A 23,583-nucleotide genomic window follows, 5' to 3' on the forward strand; every position below is an offset into this window, starting at 1 on the left:
AAACTGTTCCTAATGGAGATGGATAATTCATCTAAAGCAATAATTCTAGGGTGAGGGGTGGTTTAGCTAAAATTCAATTATATTTGTTCATATAATGAATACACTATTTTCTCAAGTATTAAGGAATTTAAGGATTAAGGAACTTGCATTGTTAACTAGGTATTTCTTTACACTCTTAACATGCAGAGCAATTACTTATAGGGTGGTTTCTCGCCATTGTGTTGGGATACCGACCGCCCAGACAGAGCTAGTGCATATGCTTATAAAAGGATTGTGAAGAGCATCAGGAACAGACACATGAAAACGTGAATGTGCTTTATCAACGGACAGACGTGTTTTTGCTACAGAAGCTTAAGAACCCGCAGTAAGTCTATTCCTTTAACTGTTTGCATTAATTGACTCTGTAATATTAGGCAATTTAAATGGTGTATTAATGGCATTGGTTGAAGCTCAATATTAAACTAAAATCTCCATATCATCATACAGTATTTTTGCCAATATGACACCAATCTTGATTTGCAAATAAACTTGGTTGGAGGTACAAAACACACTCCCCACCTCTTGTCATGAGCTGTCCGGCCATTACCGAGGATCACATACCAGAAAACAGAATCTTTAGCAATTTAATTTTCCAAGTATTTTCTGCACCTACCTAGCTCAAAATCTAGATGTCGGATTAATCCTAGACTATAGCGTCCATAAAGAGACCAATGGATTTAAAAAATGTCAGATTGACTAAATTTGTAGGTGCAAAGGTAATTTAATGTATAATTTATCACTCTCACATGCTCATTTCTGACCATTAAGAACCAATGATGTGTTTTTTGTAGCATCTGACAACATTAACATATTTTCAGTCGAATCTGGGTTTTAAAACCGGGACAGCAACTCAGTTGCTCAGCAACTCAACAACACAAACAGCTGCCGCCTGCACCAGCCAGGCAGCAGCCAGTCATGAAAAGTGATGGAGGACAAACCTAGGCTACTATAGATAGCTATAGGTTGGCATTCAAAGAGGTGCGTTCACACTGCCTTAGCCCAAGGCTAAGCAAGTGTTCACACTTGCACATTCTAAAGTGGGCTAGCAACAACCTTTGCCCAGGGATAGCTGGCACTCTTCCGGAGCAGGGTTAGCATGGAATTTTCAGGGCTAGCCCTAGAAACGTGGTGCCAAAATAGCTAGTGTGAACTGGGGGTCAAGAACACACATATCATTTTCACTGTCCAATCACAAAAGCTGCACTTTCACTTTTTTGCTACATTGCTTTTGTCGAATATATCTTGGTCAATGGAAACCTGCCTAGTGATGGGGAAGAAACAGAGATCAAGCAAGGAGTTTAGGATCAGTTTTGCCTTTTAGGCAAGGAGTTTAGGATCAGTTTTGCCTTTTAGGCAAGGAGTTTCGGATCAGTTTTGCCTTTTATATCACTGCCATTTATATCCTAGATCACTATTCCTACTCTGAAAACACTTTGTGAATAAGGGCCCGGGAAGAAAGTTGTTGCCCAATACCTTGCACGGCAGTCTTTCACCACAGGACCCTAGATGTATTTACAGTCAATACTTATGAACTGAATATTTGTATGTGAATTTCCAAGTCAATGACACTAATAAAATGATTAAATTGTTCATCGACATGTGCAGTGAACATGGCTATGGTGATGAAAGGTACAAAATGTGTCATCTCCCTATCAGGCCACTGCATCCTGACACACATCTCAAGCTTCCTGACTGAATACTGGGGTCTTCAGTGGTTCCAGGAGCAAGGGCCTTACCTGGGAGTACAGCAACAGTCTCTCTGTCTCGCAGCCATTCTGTCAACATGTGTTGTATTTAACCACTCAAATTCATAAAAACTGCTACGGACCCAAGCCCCAACTTACAGTATATTCACTTTGTCCCATTCTTTAATCTTGTCTGGGATATATATTTGATTTGAGACACATGTACGATATACATTAATAAAAATGCATTCACTCTGGACATGAGACATTTATTTTAGACATTTTAAATCATAAGCTCTAAGTGTATTTTCTGGATGTTTAAGTTATCACAGAAGTAAAAAATTTAAGAAATGTGAAAACCAACATAATACACAAGCTTTGAAAAAGTTAGTTTTGTAATCTTACAAAAAAAATAAAGTTGTTTATACAAAACTATTGCATTTGGTCATCCCCAAAATATGGCCATTGAAAGTCTGCGGCTAGGGGTGACAGGTAGGCAGGTTTGTTGATGTCCTTCTCTAGAGTTCCATTGCCTAGTAGACTCACCTAGAAGAAAGGTGGATGGACACATGATAGTTTTGTCTGGGAGACTTTTACAGGGAGGAGAGAGCATGAGTGAGTACAGTAAATCCAATCCACCCATTGGCTCTAGATAAAATGCTAGCATCACACAAGCAGACAGCCATAGTTAATGAGGTTTACATAGTGCATCAAGTATACTATTATGAGTGGAGCTTACATCTCTGTGCCCTGGAGAGATCGCAGGTAGTTGGGCAGAAGGCTCTGAAAGCCCTTGGACCAGTCTGTCTCTGTAGCACCTGGAGAGAGATGGATAGAGGTAGTGAGTGTGCTTGAAAGAGAGAGCCCTCACCCTTGACCTACCACTGGCTCCGGTCCTCCTGCCTAACCCTCTTTTCACAGTCTCTCTGACAGTGAGTTACTCCAGGAATAGAACATATTATGGTGCATAGATAGGGCTTATACACTTCTTATATGAATGTAGTATTAGCTCTTGAAATGGTATAATGCAATGTAAAGGAAAAAATTATATCACGACTTCCTGGCACAGAGTGCTACATGTTCCTGTTGATAGCAAGCCTCAACCTGGGATGCATGATTGAAAATATAATGGCGCTGGAGGGGATGGCTGCCGTTTTACGGGCTCCCAACCAACTATGCTATTTTGTGTTTTTTTTTCTCGCATTGTTTGTAACTTATTTTGTACATAATTTTGCTACCACAATCGCCTATGACTGAAAAGAGGTTCTGGATATCAGAACAGCGATTACTCACCTTGAACTGGACAAAGATTTTTTCTTTAATGAATCTGACGCGAAGGATATCCGGCTTCCCCGAGACCAGGCCCAAATCCCAGTCATTCACGTGAAGAAAAGACGGAAATACAGGTGGCGGAGATTGGGTTGCCTTGTGAGAATTAGTCAGCGAGTGGGTAACCCACCTCTACCATCCACTCTGTTGGCCAACGTGCAATCACTGGGAAATAAACTCAGCTCGAAACTATACTACGAACGGGACATTAAAAACTGTAATATCTTATGTTTCACCGAGTCGTGGCTAAACGACAATAATATTCAGTTGGCTGGGTTTTCTGTTCATCGGCAGGACAGAACAGATACAGTTGAAGTTGAAAGTTTACATACACTTAGATTGGAGTCATTAACACGTTTTCGACCACTCCACAAATTTCTTGTTAAAACCTGTTGGGGCAAGGAGTTCCCCTCAGGGAACACCCCCCCCCCCTGTTCAGCTGAAAAGGTGGCGCAGGGAATTCAAAAATATTATTTAGAAATATTTAACTTTCACACATTAACAAGTCCAATACCTCAAATAAAAGATAAACACCTTGTTCATCTACCCATCATGTCAGATTTTTTAAATGTTTTACAGCAAAAACACAACATATATTTATGTTTGATCACCACCAAACCAAAGAAAAAACGCAGCCATTTTTTCCAGCCAAAGATAAAATCACAAAAGCAGGATTAGAAATAAAATGAATCACTAACCTCTTGAAAATCTTCATCAGATGACAGTCATATGACATGTTACACAGTACTTTTATGTTTTGTTCGATAATATATAATATAATATATCCACAAATCTCGGTTTACATTGACGCCATGTTCAGGAATTATAGAAAGCTACGCCAGATAACAGAAATACTCATCATAAACTTTGACTAAAGATACATGTTCTACATATAAGTAAAGATACACTGGTTCTTAATGCAACCGCTGTGTCAGATGTTTTTTAAACGTTATGGAAAAAGCCTAACATTGCAATAATCTGAGACGGCGCTCAGACGCGTTGGAGTCAACAGAAATATGAAATTACAACATAAATATTCCCTTACCTTTGATATTCTTCCATCAGAATGTAGTGCAAGGAGTCCTAGTTCCACAATAAATCGTTGTTTTGTTCCATAATGTCCAATACTAGTGTCCAAGTAGCTGCATTTGCTATAACTTTCAGCTCACGTGCCCAAAAACTGACTGCTGGTCCAGGATAACTCCACGATAACTTCCAAAAGATATATTCCAGGTCGAATAAACTGGTCAAACTGAATCAATCTTCAGGATGTTATTATCATATATAGCCAATAACGTTCCAACCGGATCATACGTTTTCATCTGGGGCCGAATGGAACAGCCGTAGCACCCACAGAGAAATGCGCCACAGCAAAATGGCATTCTGTTGGGACACTGACTATTTTCCCTCCCATTAGGTCAAAGTTCACAGAAAATGCTCCATTACACTTTCTACTGAATAAGGACATCTAGTGGAAGGCGTAGGAAGTGATTCCAGATCCATATCTTGTTGGGAAAGGAGGGGGCGATGACATCAAAGTTGCCCCAACTTTCAGAATTTCACTCCTTGTTTGGAAGATTGCCTGCCCTATGAGTTCTGTTATACTCACAAACATAATTCAAACAGTTTTTAGAAACTTCAGAGTGTTTTCTATCCAACAGTAATAATAATATGGATATATTAGCAATCTAGGACAGCGTTTGATGCAGTTCACTATGGGCACGCAATTCATCCAAAGTGAAAATACTGCCCCCTATCCTCAAAAAGATTTATTAACAATCTATAGTTTTGGCAAGTCGGTTAGGACATCTACTTTGTGCATGACATAAGTCATTTTTCCAACAATTGTTTTCAGACAGATTATTTCACTTATAATTCACTGTACCACAATTCCAGTGGGTCAGAAGTTTACATACAATACGTTTACTGTGCCTTTAAACATCTTGGAAAATTCGAGAAAATTATGTCATGGCTTTAGAAGCTTCTGAATAGGCTACTTGTCATAATTTGAGTATATTGGAGGTGTACCTGTGGATGTATTTCAAGGCCTACCTTCAAACTCAGTGCCTCTTTGCTTGACATCATGGGGAATTCAAAAGAAATCAGCCAAGACCCCAGAAAGCAAATTGTAGACCACCACAAGTCTAGTTCATCCCTGGGAACAATTTCCAAACGCCTGAAGGTACCACGTTCATCTGTTCAAACAGTAGTACGCAAGTATAAACACCATGGGACCATGCAACCGCCATACCGCTCGAGTCCTATATTGACATGACCATAAAGGCCACTCAGCAAGGAAGAAGCCACTGCTCCAAAACTGCCATAAAAAAGCCAGACTACTGTTTGCAACTGCACATGGGGACAAAGATGGCACTTTTTGGAGAAATGTACTCTGGCCTGATAAAACAAAAATGGAACTGTTTGGCCATAATGACCATCATTATGTTTGGAGGAAAAAGGGGGAGGCTTGCAAGCCAAAGAACTCCATCCCAACTGTGAAGCACGAGGGTGGAAGCATCATGTTGTGGGATTGGTGCACTTCACAAAATAGATGGCTTCATGAGGGAGGAAAATTATGTGGATATATTGAAGTGACATCTCAAGACATCAGTCAGGAAGTTAAAGCTTGGTCGAAAATGGGTCTTCCAAATGGACAATGACCCCGAGCATACTTCCAAAGTTGTGGCAAAATGTCTCCAGGACAACAAAGTCAAGGTATTGGAGTGGCCATCACAAAGCCCTGACTTCAATCCCATAGAAAATGTGTGTGCAGAACTGAAAAAGTGTGTGTGAGCAAGGAGGCCTACAAACCTGACTCAGTTACACCAGCTCTGTTAGGAGGAATGGGCCAAAATTCACCCAACTTATTGTGGGAAGCTTGTGGAACTTTACCCGAAATGTTTGACCCAAGTTAAACAATTTAAAGGCAATTCTACCAAATACTAATTGAGTCTATGTAAACTTGTGACCCATTGGGAATGTGATGAAAGAAATAAAAGCTGAAATAAATAATTCTCTGCTATTATTCTGACATTTCACATTCTTAAAATAAAGTGGTGATCCTAACTGACCTAAGACAGGGATTTTTTTTAAACGAGAATTCAATTTCAGGAATTATGAAAAATGGAGTCTAAATGTATTTGGCTAAGATATATGTAAACTTCAGACTTCAACTGTATGTCTGGTAAGATTAGGGGTGGGGGTGTGTGTCTTTTTATCAATAACAGCTGTTGCTCAATGTCTAATATTAAGGTCTCCAGGTATTGCTCACCTGAGGTAGAGTACCTCATGATAAACTCTAGACCACACTATCTACTGTTAGGTTCTTAGTTTTCAGAGTAAATAACTCACGGACACATTAGAGAAGCTTAACCAAGTTTATTTCTTCCCAAAGGGTCGACACAGCTGTATTCAGACAACAAAACATTTCTCACCATCACAGTTATACACATCCTACTGAAAACACTCCTCCTTCTCTACAATCCGCCACAGGAAGATAATAAAGATGGTTACAGGATACCAAACCCTTATTACTCCCTTAAGAGAATCTGTCCTCACCTCCTGACCTCAACCCCTCCTTCATCTAATCCACAGATGTCCATCTGTCGGCCCTGTTTCACACGTTGCTCTCCTCTCGTCCACCTTCTGAACACATCCCGAAGCCATCTGTCTTTCTTCAGAGAACCATTCACTTCTGACATAAAACCCAGTCTCGTTCACTTCCTATCATTCATTTAATATTAATTAATTATTATAAAACATGAATTAAACAAACAAATGAACAAACAATGAACAAACATTCACCGCAAGGTTTACAAATTCAGAAACTTATGGCCTCTGTACTATGATCACACAATTTTATTTCCATCTATCATCACACAATAAAATGCTATTCCAGCTGAATCTGCTGTCTCGTTCTATTGCAGATGGAGCAGCTTTTAGTTTCTCCACTTTCCCCTTCTGGTTCCTAAGAGAGTAATAGCACAAGACTTGGAAAGCAACAAACACACAAACATAACAGCATTAATACCGTGTTAAGATATTCCCAATTATACATGAATGACAACTCAAAGTTTGATAACATGACAATTCCCACTCTCCCTTAGCCTGACTATGCCTTCAGGATACTTTTCTGCTGAGTTTGACAAAAATGGAAGCGCTAAAAAGCTTCCTCATGCTTTCACCCAGTCTTCCCCGCCAGACTACAGGATCCAAGAGGTGTTCCCAAGCCATGCCATTCTCACTTTGCTCCCCATCATCTACCTCCATAGCCACCCGATATTTACGTGCGGTAGCCTTAATCAATTTGACCTCATGTTGAGGTAACTCAACAACGTGTATTCGTTTTAACATCAATGCCCTCAGCACATGATATCCCAACAATTACACCAAAGTAACGCCTGCTATTACTAACACTGCTTCTGACGCATATCTCACAATACCCCTCATTTGCGCTTTAGTCCAGTTCCATGCTGTCAATATAGCCTCATGCGCTACTCCTACTGCTCCTTCTGTTACTGTCCCTCAGCGACTGCTGTGAGAATAGCTATTGCTCGGAATCCGTCTCCTGCTCTCCTATTATCTTCATGGTTTAATGATAGGTCTAGGACTGAGCCTTTCAGATACACCCTACTTGTTTCCCAGTGGATCCCTTGGTCCCTAGCCACCAACATCTCCAATGACCTCCTGTGTTCTGCTACAGTTGGTACCTGCGGATAATACATCCCTGTGCTCAAGTTAGGTACACATCTCTCATCCCAAGGCCGATCTACCCCCCACCCATTTGTAAACACCCTTGTTACAGTGTAGACTTTGGGCCTCAATGGCTGATAAGCAGCCACCTTCTGACACTCTCCGTTTACTGTGGTTCGGTCCCAATCCACTGGGAGGTATGTCAAGTGTTTACTAGCTGTCAGAAATGGGGGAGAGATCACATTGTGTTCCAAGATGGCGTAGCAGTGCAGACGTGTTTTGCTCGTCCTCTCGTGTACTTTGTATTTTTTGTCCTTTTTTGTATATATTTCAATTTTATTTTCAATCTCTTTTCCATTTTAAATCAATTATACCTTCCGGTAACCTGCCTCACCCAATGTGATACGGAACTACTTATAGCCAGAACCACCTAGCCGTCAGAAAATAACCAGATAATTAGCTACAAGCTATTCGGTCATTGTTAGCCACTGCTAGCCGCTTTTACCTTCTGCACAGATGCTGCAACGCCGGATTCCTGCCGTAAACCCTGGACCAATACTCCTGATCTTCACAGCTAGCTAGCTGCCACCGAGTGACCCAGTACCGAAGCTATCCCTGAGCCAGGCCCACCTCCCGCCCTACTCAGTTGTTCATCCGGACTCCACCCAAACACTGCTAGAATCCACTACTCCACCGGATCCTTGCCATAAAATCTGGCCAGCCGACTAGAGCATACAGGTCGCAGTGGTGGGTGGTATAAGGTGCTTTAGTAACAAAACGGATGGCACTGTGATAAACTGCATCCAGTTTGCTGAGTAGAGTGTTGGAAGCTATTTTGTAGATGACATCGCCGAAGTCGAGGATCGGTAGGATAGTCAGTTTTACTAGGGTAAGTTTGGCGGTGTGAGTGAAGGAGGCTTTGTTGCGGAATAGAAAGCCAACTCTAGATTTGATTTTAGATTGGAGATGTTTGATATGAGTCTGGAAGGAGAGTTTACAGTCTAGCCAGACACCTAGGTTCTTATAGATGCACACATATTCAAGGTCGGAACCGTCCAGGGTGTTGATGCTAGTCGGGCGTGCGGGTGCAGGCAGCAAACGGCTGAAAAGCATGCATTTGGTTTTACTAGCGTTTAAGAGCAGTTGGAGGCCACGGAAGGAGTGTTGTATGGCATTGAAGCTCGTTTGGAGGTTAGATAGCACAGTGTCCAAGGACGGGCCAGAAGGATACAGAATGGTGTCGTCTGCGTAGAGGTGGATCAGGGAATCGCCCGCAGCAAGAGCAACATCATTGATATATACAGAGAAAAGAGTCGGCCCGAGTATTGAACCCTGTGGCACCCCCATAGAGACTGCCAGAGGACCGGACAGCATGCCCTCCGATTTGACACACTGAACTCTGTCTGCAAAGTAGTTGGTGAACCAGGCAAGGCAGTCATCAGAAAAACCGAGGCTACTGAGTCTGCCGATAAGAATATGGTGATTGACAGAGTCGAAAGCCTTGGCAAGGTCGATGAAGACGGCTGCACAGTACTGTCTTTTATCGATGGCGGTTATGATATCGTTTAGTACCTTGAGCGTGGCTGAGGTGCACCCGTGACCGGCTCGGAAACCAGATTGCACAGCGGAGAAGGTACGTTGGGATTCGAGATGGTCAGTGACCTGTTTGTTGACTTGGCTTTCGAAGACCTTAGATAGGCAGGGCAGGATGGATATAGGTCTGTAACAGTTTGGGTCCAGGGTGTCTCCCCCTTTGAAGAGGGAGATGTGGGCGGCAGCTTTCCAATCCTTGGGGATCTCAGACGATATGAAAGAGAGGTTGAACAGACTGGTAATAGGGGTTGCGACAATGGCGGCGGATAGTTTCAGAAATAGAGGGTCCAGATTGTCAAGCCCAGCTGATTTGTACGGGTCCAGGTTTTGCAGCTCTTTCAGAACATCTGCTATCTAGATTTGGGTAAAGGAGAACCTGGAGAGGCTCGGGCGAGTAGCTGCGGGGGGGGGGGGGGGGGGGGGAGCCGTTGGCCGAGATTGGAGTAGCCAGGAGGAAGGCATGGCCAGCCGTTGAGAAATGCTTGTTGAAGTTTTCGATAATCATGGATTTATCAGTGGTGGAGCTACAGGATGCAAATTTCTGCCTGAAGAAGCTGGCCTTAGCTTTCCTGACTGACTGCGTGTATTGGTTCCTGACTTCCCTGAACAGTTGCATATCGTGGGGACTAGTCGATGCTATTGCAGTCCGCCACATGATGTTTTTGTGCTGGTCGAGGGCAGTCAGGTCTGGAGTGAACCAAGGGCTATATCTGTTCTTAGTTCTGCATTTTTTGAACGGAGCATGCTTATCTAAAATGGTGAGGAAGTTACTTTTAAAGAATGACCAGGCATCCTCAACTGACGAGATGAGATCAATGTCCTTCCAGGATACCCGGGCCAGGTCGATTAGAAAGGCCTGCTCACAGAAGTGTTTTAGGGAGCGTTTGACAGTGATGAGGGGTGGTCGTTTGACGGCGGATCCGTAGCGGATACAGGCAATGAGGCAGTGATCGCTGAGATCCTGGTTGAAGACAGCGGAGGTGTATTTGGAGGGCCAGTTGGTCAGGATGACGTCTATGAGGATCTAGACGTCATCTAGGATCTAGCCCAGCCCAGCCCTAAACTCAACTACAGCATATTGTATACTAATGTTGGAGGACTTGTGTTGTCTGTTTTAATAGCATAAAGTAACAGGGCTCATTCGCGCACAGTTTCAAGAATTTGTGAAATACCATTTTCTTTGAAGCACATAATGGTTATTTAGAGCATGTGCAACAATAATTTTGAAACCTCTTGTTATGGCTGTGAAATATCTCTGTGATTTGGCCCACAATTCCACTAAAGCAACCTTGACCACAGCACAGGGGAGGGATAGGGGTGGGAATTTTGGAGGGAGAGTGTAGGGACAGGGGGGAGGTGTAATAATAGATGAAGGCTGGCTGCTCAGGGCCCATGGGGCCGTGTTAGGACAACAGTACAACAAAACCACTACTTCTGTTCACTGTGAATGTCTAAGTTGAAACCTACCTACTTTCCACATCATTTGCTGCACTTTAAATCAAACTCATCGTCAACTTTCATATACACTGATTTCTCCTTATTTTACAGACTCCCTCTAGTTTGGGACGTGGTGTGTGATAACACTACAGCGATAGAGAGAAAGCATCATGAAGGTGACAATCCTGTTCATCTGCTCCTGCCTGGCCTGGGAAGGCCTGGGGAAGCCACAGTTTCCTGGTAATACACACACCTGTCAATACATGTAATGTCTCTTAAACAGCATCTAGCTGTTTGACTGAAATCCACCAGGAAGAGCTTAGAGGGGACACATACTAACACAGATCTATTTCGTTCCCTCTTCTCGCTGAAGTGTGCACTTGTTCACTCCCATTCATATATTTGAAAGGAAAGGGACCGGTTTAGGAAATGTAGTGGAAAGATCCTTTAGCACATGCTGAAACCAATCCAATGCTCCAATAGTCCTTGAGGAGGAGTGAATGAGTGCACACTTCAGGAAGAAGGGTAGAAACTAAATTGGGCTTTGATTTATTGGAGATGTGACACATGCAGAAGTCTTCAACTGCTCTTCTTAAGGAAGTGCCACTTATCTGTTGTTTATGGCATCCTGTTTAGAATAACACGGCGTGTTAGGGTTATAACTGTCAGTCTATTGACCCCACTGAACATAATGCACACTGCATTTAAAATACGATGGCTAGTGTACCTCCATTTTCTCTGTTCTCTCTACAAAATGACCAGAATCATTTAGCTCCTGAAATATTATGTACAGATAAGGAGAGGTTCACAAAATGGATTCCAGATGTGTAATATTTCTCCCTAAACAGTTAAGATTAGGTTCCTTCTTATCGTAACATCATTAATGTATGTGCTGGTTTATATTAGGCAACGTGATTTCAGAAATAAGAAGCTTACGTGCTGGAGATCTTCAATTTCATATGGTTGACAGTGGCAGACCCTACAGAACATGTCATTATCAATACAGTACATATGTATATGCTTATGGTCATCCTGTTGGTCCCTTGATATTATCGTCCATAGTTGTTCATATTATATGTCATGCTGAGACTTAAAACCAGTGTAGAAATAAGTTACTCACAAAGGATCCTTGACATTGTCTGGCAGTAAAACATTAATTAGGAAGGTTATAACTAGGTTATGAAAAATTAATAAATCAGGAAGTGATATTTTGGAAATAATGGACAACGCATCTTTTCTGTGTTATTAAAGTTTTTGTCCATCAAAAAATGCTTCCCTGGATAAACCTCAACGTGTATTCCATTTAATTGGGGCATATTCCGTCCCACTTTTCCCAGTACTTTCGCAGGTGTTACAGATCAGTTCTGCTGACCTCTTTCCCTCCTCATTTAAAACTAAAAGTCTACCTCCGTGTTGCAGACCAAGAGAAAGATCCCCTGTTCTGGAACACATGGGCTCAGAGTACTTTGAAGAATGCCCTCACACTTCAGAAGCTCAATCAAAACACTGCAAAGAACCTCATCCTCTTCCTTGGTGATGGTAAGCCATGATTACAGGGGCCTTTTTCATTCCATGAGTATGTGCCATACTGTATGATGAAGTGAAGTCTTAACTCTATGAGCTTATGTGCAGCATACAGATGTAATAGTTTTTATACATTTCCAGAATATCATTCCTAGTGGTTGAAGAAAACAGGTATTTTGATGATAAGTATGTCCTCCTCATCAAACACAGTCGTTTCCATCTAAACATTCTGGAGGACTGATGTAATCCAGTCAGAAGTAAATAGTATGTTTCAGACTTTCTAAATCTAATGTTGAATATGGGAGCCATCGAGCATTAAACAAACATGCTTACACAGCCAATGGATAACTTTGCTTCTGCTTAATATTATGTTATGTAGTGACCCATTAACTGTCCCCCACAAAGGATCTTAACTGTCTATGTTTTACATGCAGCAGCATGCAATGTATCTTACTCTATCATGTATGACAACCATGCTTAAAACAATCATGCTGGATAAAGTGGAAGTTCACGTCAGTTCACATCCTCTACAAAAGCATCCATTTTGATACCCATATAAAACAAAGGGAAAATAGATAGTTATCTCTATAATACAAATTTCTGGTGACTCAAGGCAGATCTCAAGTAAAAGCTCTTTTGACGGGGTTCTTTACCACCAAATGTAGAGTTGTCTGTTCAGTGGATGGAGCAGCTGCTGTGAAAAGTGACCACAGAGCAATGTTAATCAGATAGAAAACCAAAAGGTGTTAATGCATGAGATGGAAAGGCTTTCTATCCCTTAAATAGAATCACACCATAACAGACCGAGCACTGCTTTGTTTTTGTTGTGTAGGAATGGGCATTCCCACAGTGACGGCAGCACGAATACTGAAGGGGCAGCTGAGCAGACAGAGTGGAGAAGAGACCCAGCTGGAGATGGACAATTTCCCCTTTGTTGCGCTTTCCAAGGTCTGACCTGGTCTGTTATCCAATAGAAAAGCTATAGAATAGCATGCATTATTGATCTGGAAGTAATGAATGGTTCACCAAGATCAAGATCAATATATCTGGTCACATACTGTCTATGTCATACGATAATAATGTGTTATTATGTTACATACTTGGCAAGAAGCCACACATCATAGAACTGTATTTATAGTTAAGGGAGCAGCACATTCCACACATGATTGATCATGTAGTAGTCTGTGTCAATAATTGTGTAAGAATGAAGAATGTAAAAGAAATTACACAATCTGAGTGTTTCAAGGTGATGCTTGGAGGTGCGGATAACACCAACCCGGCATGCAGAACAATATCTCCTACTACAATGCTATATAATTCAAAATCAAATCAAATCAAATCAAATCTTGGGTGACTTGGGTGACTTGGGTGACTGAATTCACACATTACTTTCCTGTCTCTGCAGACGTATAACACCAATGCCCAGGTTGCAGACAGTGCGGGTACAGCCACAGCATTCCTCTGTGGGGTGAAGGCCAACGAGGGCACGGTGGGTGTGAGTGCAGCTGCCGTCCGCTCTCAGTGCAACTCCACACAGGGCAACGAGGTCACCTCCATCCTCAGATGGGCCAAGGAAGCCGGTACTGTCTCATTATAACTCATGTTTTTTCACAGTACCTTTCCACACCAGATCTATTAAACCTTATTTGGCCAACCTGAGATAAGCAGTAGAGACACACCATGATAACATTGTAATCGTAGGCATGCATGAATCTCAATGGGGAGTTTATAGCTACAGATGTATTTTCTCAAAAGCAGAGACTCCCTAGCAGGCCCCAATGACTTAGAGACATGGCAGGAATGAAAACACGACTTCTGGAGTAGAGGTCAGGGGTCAGAGAGGATCAGGGATCCAATCCTTAGCGACCAGACCTGTTTGGCAGTGAACTTGTGACCTGAGCCCTTCACATACTGTAACACATAGAAATTGATGACTCACATCAGGAACAGGCTTTAACTCATTAGTTTCTGCCCCACTCATCCTCAGTGGAAATATTTGTACAACCATAATTATCTGTCTAACATAGTAAGTACTCTAACCATGATGGTTAAACAACAAACAAAAAATACATAAATTGTCATATTTCTCAAATGAGTGAAAATTGAATTCAAATCAAATCAAACTTTATTTGTCACATGCACCGAATACAACAAGTGTAGACCTTACTGTGAAATGCTTACTTACAAGCCCTTAACCAACAGTGCAGTTCAAGAAGAGTTAAGAAAATATTTACCAAATAAACTAAAGTAAAAAATAATAAAAAGTAACACAATAACATAACAATAACGAGGCTATATACAGGGGGTACCGGCACCGAGTCAATGTAAGGGGGTACAGGTTAGAGGGAATTTGTACATGTAGGTAAGGGTGAAGTGACTATGCATAGATAATTAACAGTGAATAGCAGCGGTGTGCAAAACAAATGGGGGGGGGGGGTCAATGTAATTGTCCTGTGGCCATTTGATTTATTGTTCAGCAGTCTTATGGCTTGGGGGTAGAAGCTGTTAATGAGCCTTTTGGTCCTAGACTTGGCGCTCTGGTACCGTTTGCCGTGCGGTAGCAGAGGAAACAGTCTATGACTTGGGTGACTGAAGTCTCTGACAATGTTTTGGGCTTTCCTCTGACACCGCCTATTATATTGGTCCTGGATTGCAGGAAGCTTGGCTCCAGTGATGTACTGGGCCCTACGCACAACACACTATAGTGCCTTACAGTCAGATGCCGAGGAGTTGCCATACCAGGCTGTGATGCAACCGGTCAGGATGCTCTCGATGGTCCCCTGGGTGTCAACAGAATTGTTCAACTAGAATTAGCAGATTCTTTGAAGCTATTGATTGTCTTCAGACCTGGCAGACTATTGCACAGAATCCAAGCAGCAGGTTAAAAAACGGTTTGTGTGTTTGTTACCCAGGCAAGTCAGTGGGAATAGTCACGACAACGCGTGTGAACCATGCCACCCCCAGTGCGGCCTATGCCCACTGTGTGGACAGGGACTGGTACTCCGATGGTGAGATGCCCGCTGAGGCAGTACAGGCCGGCTGCAAGGACATCGCCAGGCAGCTCTTTGAGAACATTCCCAACATCGATGTGAGTCACATCATATAATATGGATCCTGATGTTACAGAAAATATCCAGTAATCATGTTAAAAACAGAGCATTATTGTTCAGACAGTAATAATGACCAACTTGCACCTGTAATGTAAAGGCACACAGATAATAATAAAAGGAAAATATTTAACCCTACCGGGGATGTCCATAGAGATAGGTCAAATGTTTTTACCTCTGTGGTGGATGTCTAGGTGATTATGGGAGGAGGGAGGAAGTACATGTTCCCCAAAAACCAATCAGATGTGGAGTATCCTGGAGAGATGAAACACTTTGGTACCCGCATCGATAGAAGGAACTTGGTGGAGGAGTGGAATAACCGAATGAAAAACAAGGTCAGCTGCTCTGTCTTAGTTATTCTCTCACTCCTCTTCTACCATGTCCTGTTGTTTCTTCCTTGTTCTTGTCTGTCCTCCACTTTTCTCAATTTTTCTTATCAAGAACATTTGAATCGTTTTAGGTTGTCACAGGGTTGGATCAATGCCATATGATGTATTGTTTTATCTATTAAATAAACAGAACGCCAACTATGTATGGAACAAGAAGGAACTTTTATCTCTAAACCCTAATAGTGTGGATTACCTTTTGGGTGAGTTCTTAAAAAAAAAATATTGGCTCTTTATTGATTTCATGACCTGCCTGTTTCATCTTTTCTATTCATGTTAACCACTGATCATCTTCTCTACCTATTTTGCAATATATTAAACCCTGCTTCCTGTGTTAACACAGGTCTGTTTGAGCCTGGAGATCTTCCCTATGACCTGGAGAGAAACAATGAGACAGATCCTTCACTGACAGAGATGGTGGAGGTGGCCATTAAGATCCTGAAGAAAAACCCCAGCGGATTCTACCTGCTGGTGGAGGGTGATTGTTGTGTTACATTTACTCTGGCACCAGTAAATACTGTATCAGCTGCACAAGTTTAATAATGTATATCATGTTGAATGTGAAGTTTTACAGCTTAGGCTGCTTTGCCAGTCCTGATGCTAGATTTTCTCATCTGCTTGAGAGAGAGAGGTTAACCAAGCTGTGCGTTGGTAGGGGGGCGCATCGACCACGGACATCACGACGGTAAAGCCAAGCAGGCCCTGCATGAGGCAGTGGAGATGGACCGGGCCATTGGCCACGCCGGCCTCATGACCAGCATATATGACACAATGACTGTCGTCACTGCTGACCACTCTCACATGTTCAACTTTGGAGGTTACACTCCAAGGGGGAACACCATTTTTGGTGAGCAGTGGATGATTTTGCAACAATGTATTGTATATTGTATGTGGCTACACTCAGTCATCAGTCACTTGGATGTTGTGATTAATGGTTTGTGATGGAGGTGGTTCATTGTTTCCTCTCTGTCTACAGGACTAAATTCCATTTTGAGTGATGTGGACCAGAAGCCTTTCACTGCCATCTTATATGGGAATGGACCAGGGTTTAAAGTAGTCAATGGTCTGAGAGAGAACATCTCCACCCTTGGCTATGGTAAATTAAATCTTATCATCAATGGAGTATTGCCTCTGGCATGCCAGAAAATCATCCATCTGATCTCTTTCTCCTTCCCTTTCCCCACCTCCACCCCTTCCCTTCCTTCCCTCTCTTCAGGGGAAAATAACTACAAGGCCCAGTCTGCAGTGCCGCTGAGTATGGAGACTCATGGAGGAGAGGATGTGGCTGTGTTTGCTAAGGGCCCTATGGCTCACCTGCTGCACGGTGTCCACGAGCAGAACTACATTCCCCATGTCATGGCTTATGCTGCCTGCATTGGCCAGAACAGAGACCACTGCATGTCATCCAGTGGAGCCTCTAGTCTCAGCGCTGCTCTGCCCAGCCTGACAGCTCTCCTCACACTCATCCGCCTCCTCTGCTGACCTTTCACCCCAACCCCCCTCCTGCACTACCCCAACCCTCCTCTTAGTATACATGTAATACTCCCACATATTGTTTTACAGTTGCAATGTGTATTTTCTTCTTACCATTTAAAAAATATTTTTTCATTCTATAATGACAATGGGCATTTAAAGTTAGTGTTCTGAGGGTTGGTGTTGTTCAGTCAGATGTAGTGTTAGGGAAAATAAGAGGATATCACCTTATTTCTACTTTAAGATATAGGATAGTTTGTGTTATTTTACTTTGGTATTGATCACTATTCAGTTAACACCAAAACTATGTGAAGAATTCTGTCATATCAGTTGGTTTAAGAGAAGGGTATATCTCTGAATTTATATCAATCATTGTATGGGAAAAATACCCTCCCGGGATTAATGACAAAGCAATGTTGCTGCCCACCTATATATTTGTTGTCTGTCAATTCCATGACTATGGATTAGTCAACTTTTCAAAGAAGCCAGTTCCTTTTGAAAATTAGAAACCTAATGCAGGGGAGAGCGAGGTGTGTTGTCACACTTTTCACACTCTCTAACATTTACTGGGCACAATACATCACAATCTTATAAATGTCATACCAAATGAAAGAAGGAAGTCTTGGGCACATATGTTGTATTCATTACATCTTCATGTGTTATTTCAGTACGGAGTTGTAGACCGTTAACCTGTGACAGTTTGCTCCATCAGAGGGTAAATTGTCACATTGGAATATCAACAAATAAGAACACAACTAATTAATTGTGAAAATTGATTTTAATTTCAAATTCAAAACCAAATTCAATTTCATTAAAGAGCTCAAAATAAAAACAATCATGCCTAGAGAATCTGGCAAATCATGCCTTTCAATCAAAACAATAATACTGGCAGAGCACACAGTAATTAAGTGGCACGACCACTTTACTTCGAACCTTGAAATCGAACGTTCTCTGGCGTGTACATAGATCCACGGTAATTGTTGTAATTGGAATGGAATGTAATGCTGCAGATAACTTGCTTAATTAAATGTTTAAGGTCTTAATTAACAAAACAGATGTGGTGTTTAAACACACTAATGCACTAATGCACAATTTTGTAACAGCCTATACGACGTACATCTGTATCCGACTAATCCGACTCATCTTCGGAGTCACAGTTCTGACACACATAAATTGCCTGGCCTGAGGTGCAAGCATCATGGGCCCATTTGTTGCATCTCACACAGTTCACCCACGTCTCCTTTGGAAGGCTGTTTGAAATGGCTCCACACAGACGAGGCAGAATCACTCCTCTTCATCTGATGATGATTCTTCTATGATTTTTGCCTTCTTGTTCTTTGCAGATCCACATTTTGACCCCCCCCCCCTTGCTTCCCTTTCTTCGGAAACAGCCTTTTGCTAGATTGTGCCTTATTCTTTTACATTTCTATTGCCTGCTTCACTGGTGTGTCAGTTAGAATTGCTGTTTTGCGCCGTTTTCTTCCTTTACAAGCTTGTTTTCAGTGGTCAGCTTTTGAATATGGCCTGATGTCCTCTGGAGTTGGTAGTCTGCTGTCAGCAATGGCATTGCTGGGCAAGGGTGAGCTGGTGCTAGCATAAGAACTGGGCAGGTCTGTGTCTGAGCTCGTGCTAGGCAGGGATGGAATGATGCTGGGGCCTGGCTGGTTGGTGCTGGAGCCAGGTTGGTGCTGGGGCCAGGCAGGGCTGGAATAGTGCTGGGGCCTGGCAGGTTGGTGTTGGGGCCTGACAGGGTTGGAATGTTGCTTGGGCCTGGCAGGGCAGGGTTGGTGCTGGGGCCTGGTAGGGTTGGAATAGTGCTGGGGCCTGGCAGGTTGGTGTTGGGGCCTGCCAGGGTTGGAATGTTGCTTGGGCCTGGCAGGGCAGGGTTGGTGTTGGGGCCTGCCAGGGCTGGAATGTTGCTTGGGCCTGGCAGGGCAGGGTTGGTGTTGGGGCCTGACAGGGTTGGAATGTTGCTTGGGCCTGGCAGGGCAGGGTTGGTGTTGGGGCCTGCCAGGGCTGGAATGTTGCTTGGGCCTGGCAGGGCAGGGTTGGTGCTGGGGCCTGACAGGGTTGGAATGTTGCTTGGGCCTGGCAGGGCAGGGCAGGGTTGGTGCTGGGGCCTGACAGGGTTGGAATGGTGCTTGGGCCTGGCAGGGCAGGGTTGGTGCTGGGGCCTGACAGGGTTGGAATGTTGCTTGGGCCTGGCAGGGCAGGGTTGGTGCTGGGGCCTGGCTGGTTGGTGCTGGAGCTAGGTTGGTGCTTGGGCCTGGCAGGGCAGGGTTGGTGCTGTGGCCTGGTAGGGTTGGAATGTTGCTTGGGCCTGGCAGGGCAGGGTTGGTGCTGGGGCCTGACAGGGTTGGAATGTTGCTTGGGCCTGGCAGGGCAGGGTTGGTGCTGGGGTCTGGCAGGGCAGGGTTGGTGCTGGGGCCTGGTAGGATAGGAATGTTGCTGGGGCCTGGCAGGGCAGGGTTGGTGCTGGGGCCTGGCTGGTTGGTGCTGGGGCCAGGTTGATGCTTGGGCCTGGCAGGGCAGGGTTGGTGCTGGGGCCTGACAGGGTTGGAATGTTGCTTGGGCCTGGCAGGGCAGGGTTGGTGCTGGGGTCTGGCAGGGCAGGGTTGGTGCTGGGGCCTGGCTGGTTGGTGCTGGGGCCAGGTTGATGCTTGGGCCTGGCAGGGCAGGGTTGGTGCTGGGGCCTGACAGGGTTGGAATGTTGCTTGGGCCTGGCAGGGCAGGGTTGGTGCTGGGGTCTGGCAGGGCAGGGTTGGTGCTGGGGCCTGGTAGGGTAGGAATGTTGCTGGGGCCTGGCAGGGCAGGGTTGGTGCTGGTGCCTGGAAGGGCAGGGTTGGTGCTGGGACCTGGTAGGGTTGGGTTCTGAATGGGGCGATCTGTAATGTAGGATGGCGCAAACTCGGTTGTAATGTTGTACCCCAGCCACCCTAAAGCCAGCCTGAATATTCAAGGGGGTTGTAGCCAGAGGATAGGTGATTGCCACAATCCCAGGAATGTCATAAATTGACATTGTCTTCCCGGGATTGTTCCTCATCCAGGCATCACAAGAGGTGTTGATGTGCCTCTTTAGCTGCCTGTAGACAGAACTGTCTAAGGTTGAAGCCGATGAGAGCAATGGGGTGGGAATGATAGCATAATTATGCCATTTACTCTGGCATAAGTGAGTCCATCAACAGACAGATAAGACTCGTGGTTTTGTCCAAAAGGAGTAAACAGGGCTTCTCCTTTGAGCAATTCGTATGCTCAACCAAATGTTTCAGGAAGTCAACAGTGCACATCTTTCATCCACCCAGAGGGATTTGTCCCTCCTTTCCTACCAGGTGGCCCGTTGATCAGGAAATTATCATGAAAGTTGACACGGGGAATATAAAATATGGAGGTATACTATTCCCTGTGGCTGAGACAGCACAAGCCAGTGTGACGAGGGTTCCCCTTTCAGCGGAGGTCAGTGACCCTACTTGTTTGAATCCACATCTGCCCACCACTTTGTCAGGTTTATGTTCAGTGGTCACTCCAGTTTCATCGACATTGCATATGTCTCCTGGTCCAACTTGATATCTCTCTAGCACTTATGCTACATTGTCGAAGAAAGCATTAACATTTTCTCTGTTGAAGCTACTTGCCCTGGCAAGGCTAGTTGCCTCTGGCTTTCTCAGCAACAGTGTTGGGTGCCGCTTTAAGAAGCCTGTAAACTACTCCAAGCTGGCCTTTTCTTTTTCTGCCCACATTGGCGCGAACTTCAGCTGGTGTGTCACAGCAAACTGGTAGGAAAGTCTTCTGACCTCACTTGGCGACAGACCAAAATAAATGTCATCTGACCTAGTACTATACTAAACAAGCTGCATCTCCAAATCAGGTGAAAAAACCTGTCGTGGCTTTGTATAGCCAACCACTGTTGTTGGCATGGCTGTCTGACTTTCAACTTCTTCTCTGGTAGCCTTTTGACAATACCGAGTCAGGGTACGGTAATTTATGTCAAAATCCTTTGCTGTACTCCTGATTGATTTGTTCTGCAACTTCACCTGCCTCACTGCCTTTAACATTATGCCAGGTGGTGGGCTGCCATCCTCTGTCTTTCTTTTATCATTTCTAACCATCTTTCTTTCTTTCCTTCCTTCCTTCCTTCCTTCCTTCCTTCCTTCCTTCCTTCCTTCCTTCCTTCCTTCCTTCCTTCCTTCCTTCCTTCCTTCCTTCCTTCCTTCCTTCCTTCCTTCCTTCCTTCCGTCCTTCCTTCCTTCAAAATCACATTTACTCATTGCAATTGCATATTCATTAGAGGCTTATTACACCCACCTCCCTGTCTACTATTCTTGTTGCCACAATGCAATTCATAACACCACACTAAATTCATGACACTAAATTCATGACACTGTGTGTGTGTGTGTGTGTGTGTGTGTGTGGATATACAGTAGGCATGTAGTGTGTTAGTACACACACACACACACACACACACACACACACACACACACACACACACACACACACACACACACACACACACACACACACACACACACACACACACACACACACACACACACACACACACACACACACACACATGCCAGAGCCTGTCTTGTGTACTCTAGGGACATGTCTGCTGCTCTAAACTGTATATATATATATATATATAATAATCCATTTACAGTAACATTTAATTCTATTATCAGAGCTGATTACACTATATCACAATGTTTTTAGAGCATGTTCTATATGTCGATGTATACTGGGGCAAGTTGTCGACGTGCCACAAGGTCATTGAGACAATTTGCCCCAAACTGACATGTGTGCTAATTTTGGCTAAATCTTAGGACTGCAGCTAAACTATCAAAAGACACGTTATTGTCTCCTCTACTCAGTGCAAAATTATAATTTTGAACATTAATACCTAACAAAGTTTCATTGCATAAAATGTAAAGTGCCAATTCTTTACTTTTGAAGGGGAGAAATAAGAAAATTGTGCTCACCTCAGATTAGAGTGACCTTGACCACATACAAACAGGAAGTTGACCATAGAACATGTAGTCACACAAAGTAGCTATTTGATTTTTGAGATAACACCTCTAGTGTTGGAGGTATGAACAGTGTGACAACTTACCTCGCTCTCCCCTAACATTCCTCTAGATTTGAATATGAATATATTATTTTAGCCACTCCGACGACCTAAACAGAAAGCAAACAGTAAACAGAATCTACATCATAAGCTTTCATCAGATTCCCTAAACAATCGTGTAAACATTACAATGAGCAAATCAGAGGCTATTTTGAGTGTATGGTTTAAAATGTTATTTTTTAAATGTAAATGGTATGTATTCCATCTCCTTTGTACATACTTCCCGAAAGCACTGAATGAAAAGTCCCCCACTGTCAGAATTTCATAAAATATAAGCTAGCCAATCTCTTACCCAATAAAGGAAGTCCTGTTGTTTTTTCTGAAAATGTTGTGTTTACATTCTTGGTGTGTGTTCTGTAAATTATAGATCATGTGTCAGTTTTCCAGGAACTGATTTTGGTTGCACTTTCAATAAGCATTATGGGAACCATTTGGAATGGAAGATACACTGAATGTACAAAATATTAAGGACACCTGCTCATAAACTGACCAGGTGAATCCACGTGAAAGATATGACCTCTTATTGATGTCACTTGTTAAATCCACTTCAATCAGTCCATGTGAAGGGGAGGAGACAGGCTAAATAAGGATTTTTAAGCCTTGAGACAATTGAGACATGGATTGTGTATCTATGCCATTTAGAAGGTGAATGGGAAGACAAAAGATTTAAGTGCTTTTGAACAGGGTATGGAGGCAGGTGCCAGGCGCACCGGTTTGTGTCAAGAACTGCAACGCTCGACAGTTTCCTGTGTGTATCAATGGTCCCCCACCGTAAGGACATCCAGCCAACTTGACACAACTGTGGGAATTATTGGAGTGAACATGGGCCAGCAACCCTGCGGAGTCCATGCCCTGACGAATTGAGGCTGTTCTGAGAGCAAAAGGGAGGGGGGGGGGTACAACTCAATATTAGGAAGGTGTCTTTAATGTTTTGTACACTAAGTGTATATTTTAACAAATCTGTCACTTCATAGAGAAATATTTAATTCTACACGCATTAATTTGTACATGTGTTTGTATTGGAATTATTAAAATACCATGTCAGAAGGAAAACTTTTACTATTTAAAGAAAAAAGAAAAATAGTGCAGTTGGAAGTGATTTGAAAATAGACAACAGAAATGTAAAATCTCTAACAATGAAGAATAGCTGTAATGTTATGTTCAAACAAACCTATACTCAACCTTGAATGCATGAG

At 43.3% G+C, this 23,583-nt stretch overlaps 1 protein-coding gene across 2 annotated transcripts; it reads left to right on the forward strand.

The window, feature by feature from the left end:
- Positions 1–284: 284 nt before the first annotated feature.
- Positions 285–22,737, forward strand: LOC109875587 (alkaline phosphatase-like). 2 transcript variants are annotated; one of them, XM_031812137.1, is made up of 12 exons: positions 285–364; positions 10,887–11,015; positions 12,195–12,314; positions 13,132–13,247; positions 13,705–13,879; positions 15,212–15,387; positions 15,601–15,741; positions 15,926–15,995; positions 16,136–16,270; positions 16,448–16,639; positions 16,769–16,888; positions 17,009–22,735. In XM_031812137.1, exons 2-12 carry the CDS (start codon positions 10,946–10,948, stop codon positions 17,272–17,274), a joined length of 1,581 nt encoding a protein of 526 aa, XP_031667997.1. In that variant the 5' UTR covers positions 285–364; positions 10,887–10,945; the 3' UTR covers positions 17,275–22,735. The 2 variants fall into 2 exon arrangements, with proteins under 2 accessions (XP_031667997.1, XP_031668071.1); XM_031812211.1 differs by lacking the exon at positions 285–364 and having other exon boundaries at positions 10,943–11,015; positions 17,009–22,737.
- The last annotated feature ends 846 nt before the right edge of the window (positions 22,738–23,583 follow it).

Source organism: Oncorhynchus kisutch, linkage group LG1, assembly GCF_002021735.2.
Source record: "Oncorhynchus kisutch isolate 150728-3 linkage group LG1, Okis_V2, whole genome shotgun sequence".
In the NCBI taxonomy this organism is placed as follows: domain Eukaryota; kingdom Metazoa; phylum Chordata; class Actinopteri; order Salmoniformes; family Salmonidae; genus Oncorhynchus; species Oncorhynchus kisutch.

Bases quoted from the DNA above. Each gene is read 5' to 3' on its own strand.
- LOC109875587 (XM_031812137.1), top strand. From the start codon at position 10,946: ATGAAGGTGACAATCCTGTTCATCTGCTCCTGCCTGGCCTGGGAAGGC. The intron at 15,996-16,135 runs GTGAGTTCTTAA...GTGTTAACACAG, and splicing joins TAGTGTGGATTACCTTTTGG to GTCTGTTTGAGCCTGGAGAT. The intron at 16,271-16,447 runs GTGATTGTTGTG...GTGCGTTGGTAG, and splicing joins ATTCTACCTGCTGGTGGAGG to GGGGGCGCATCGACCACGGA.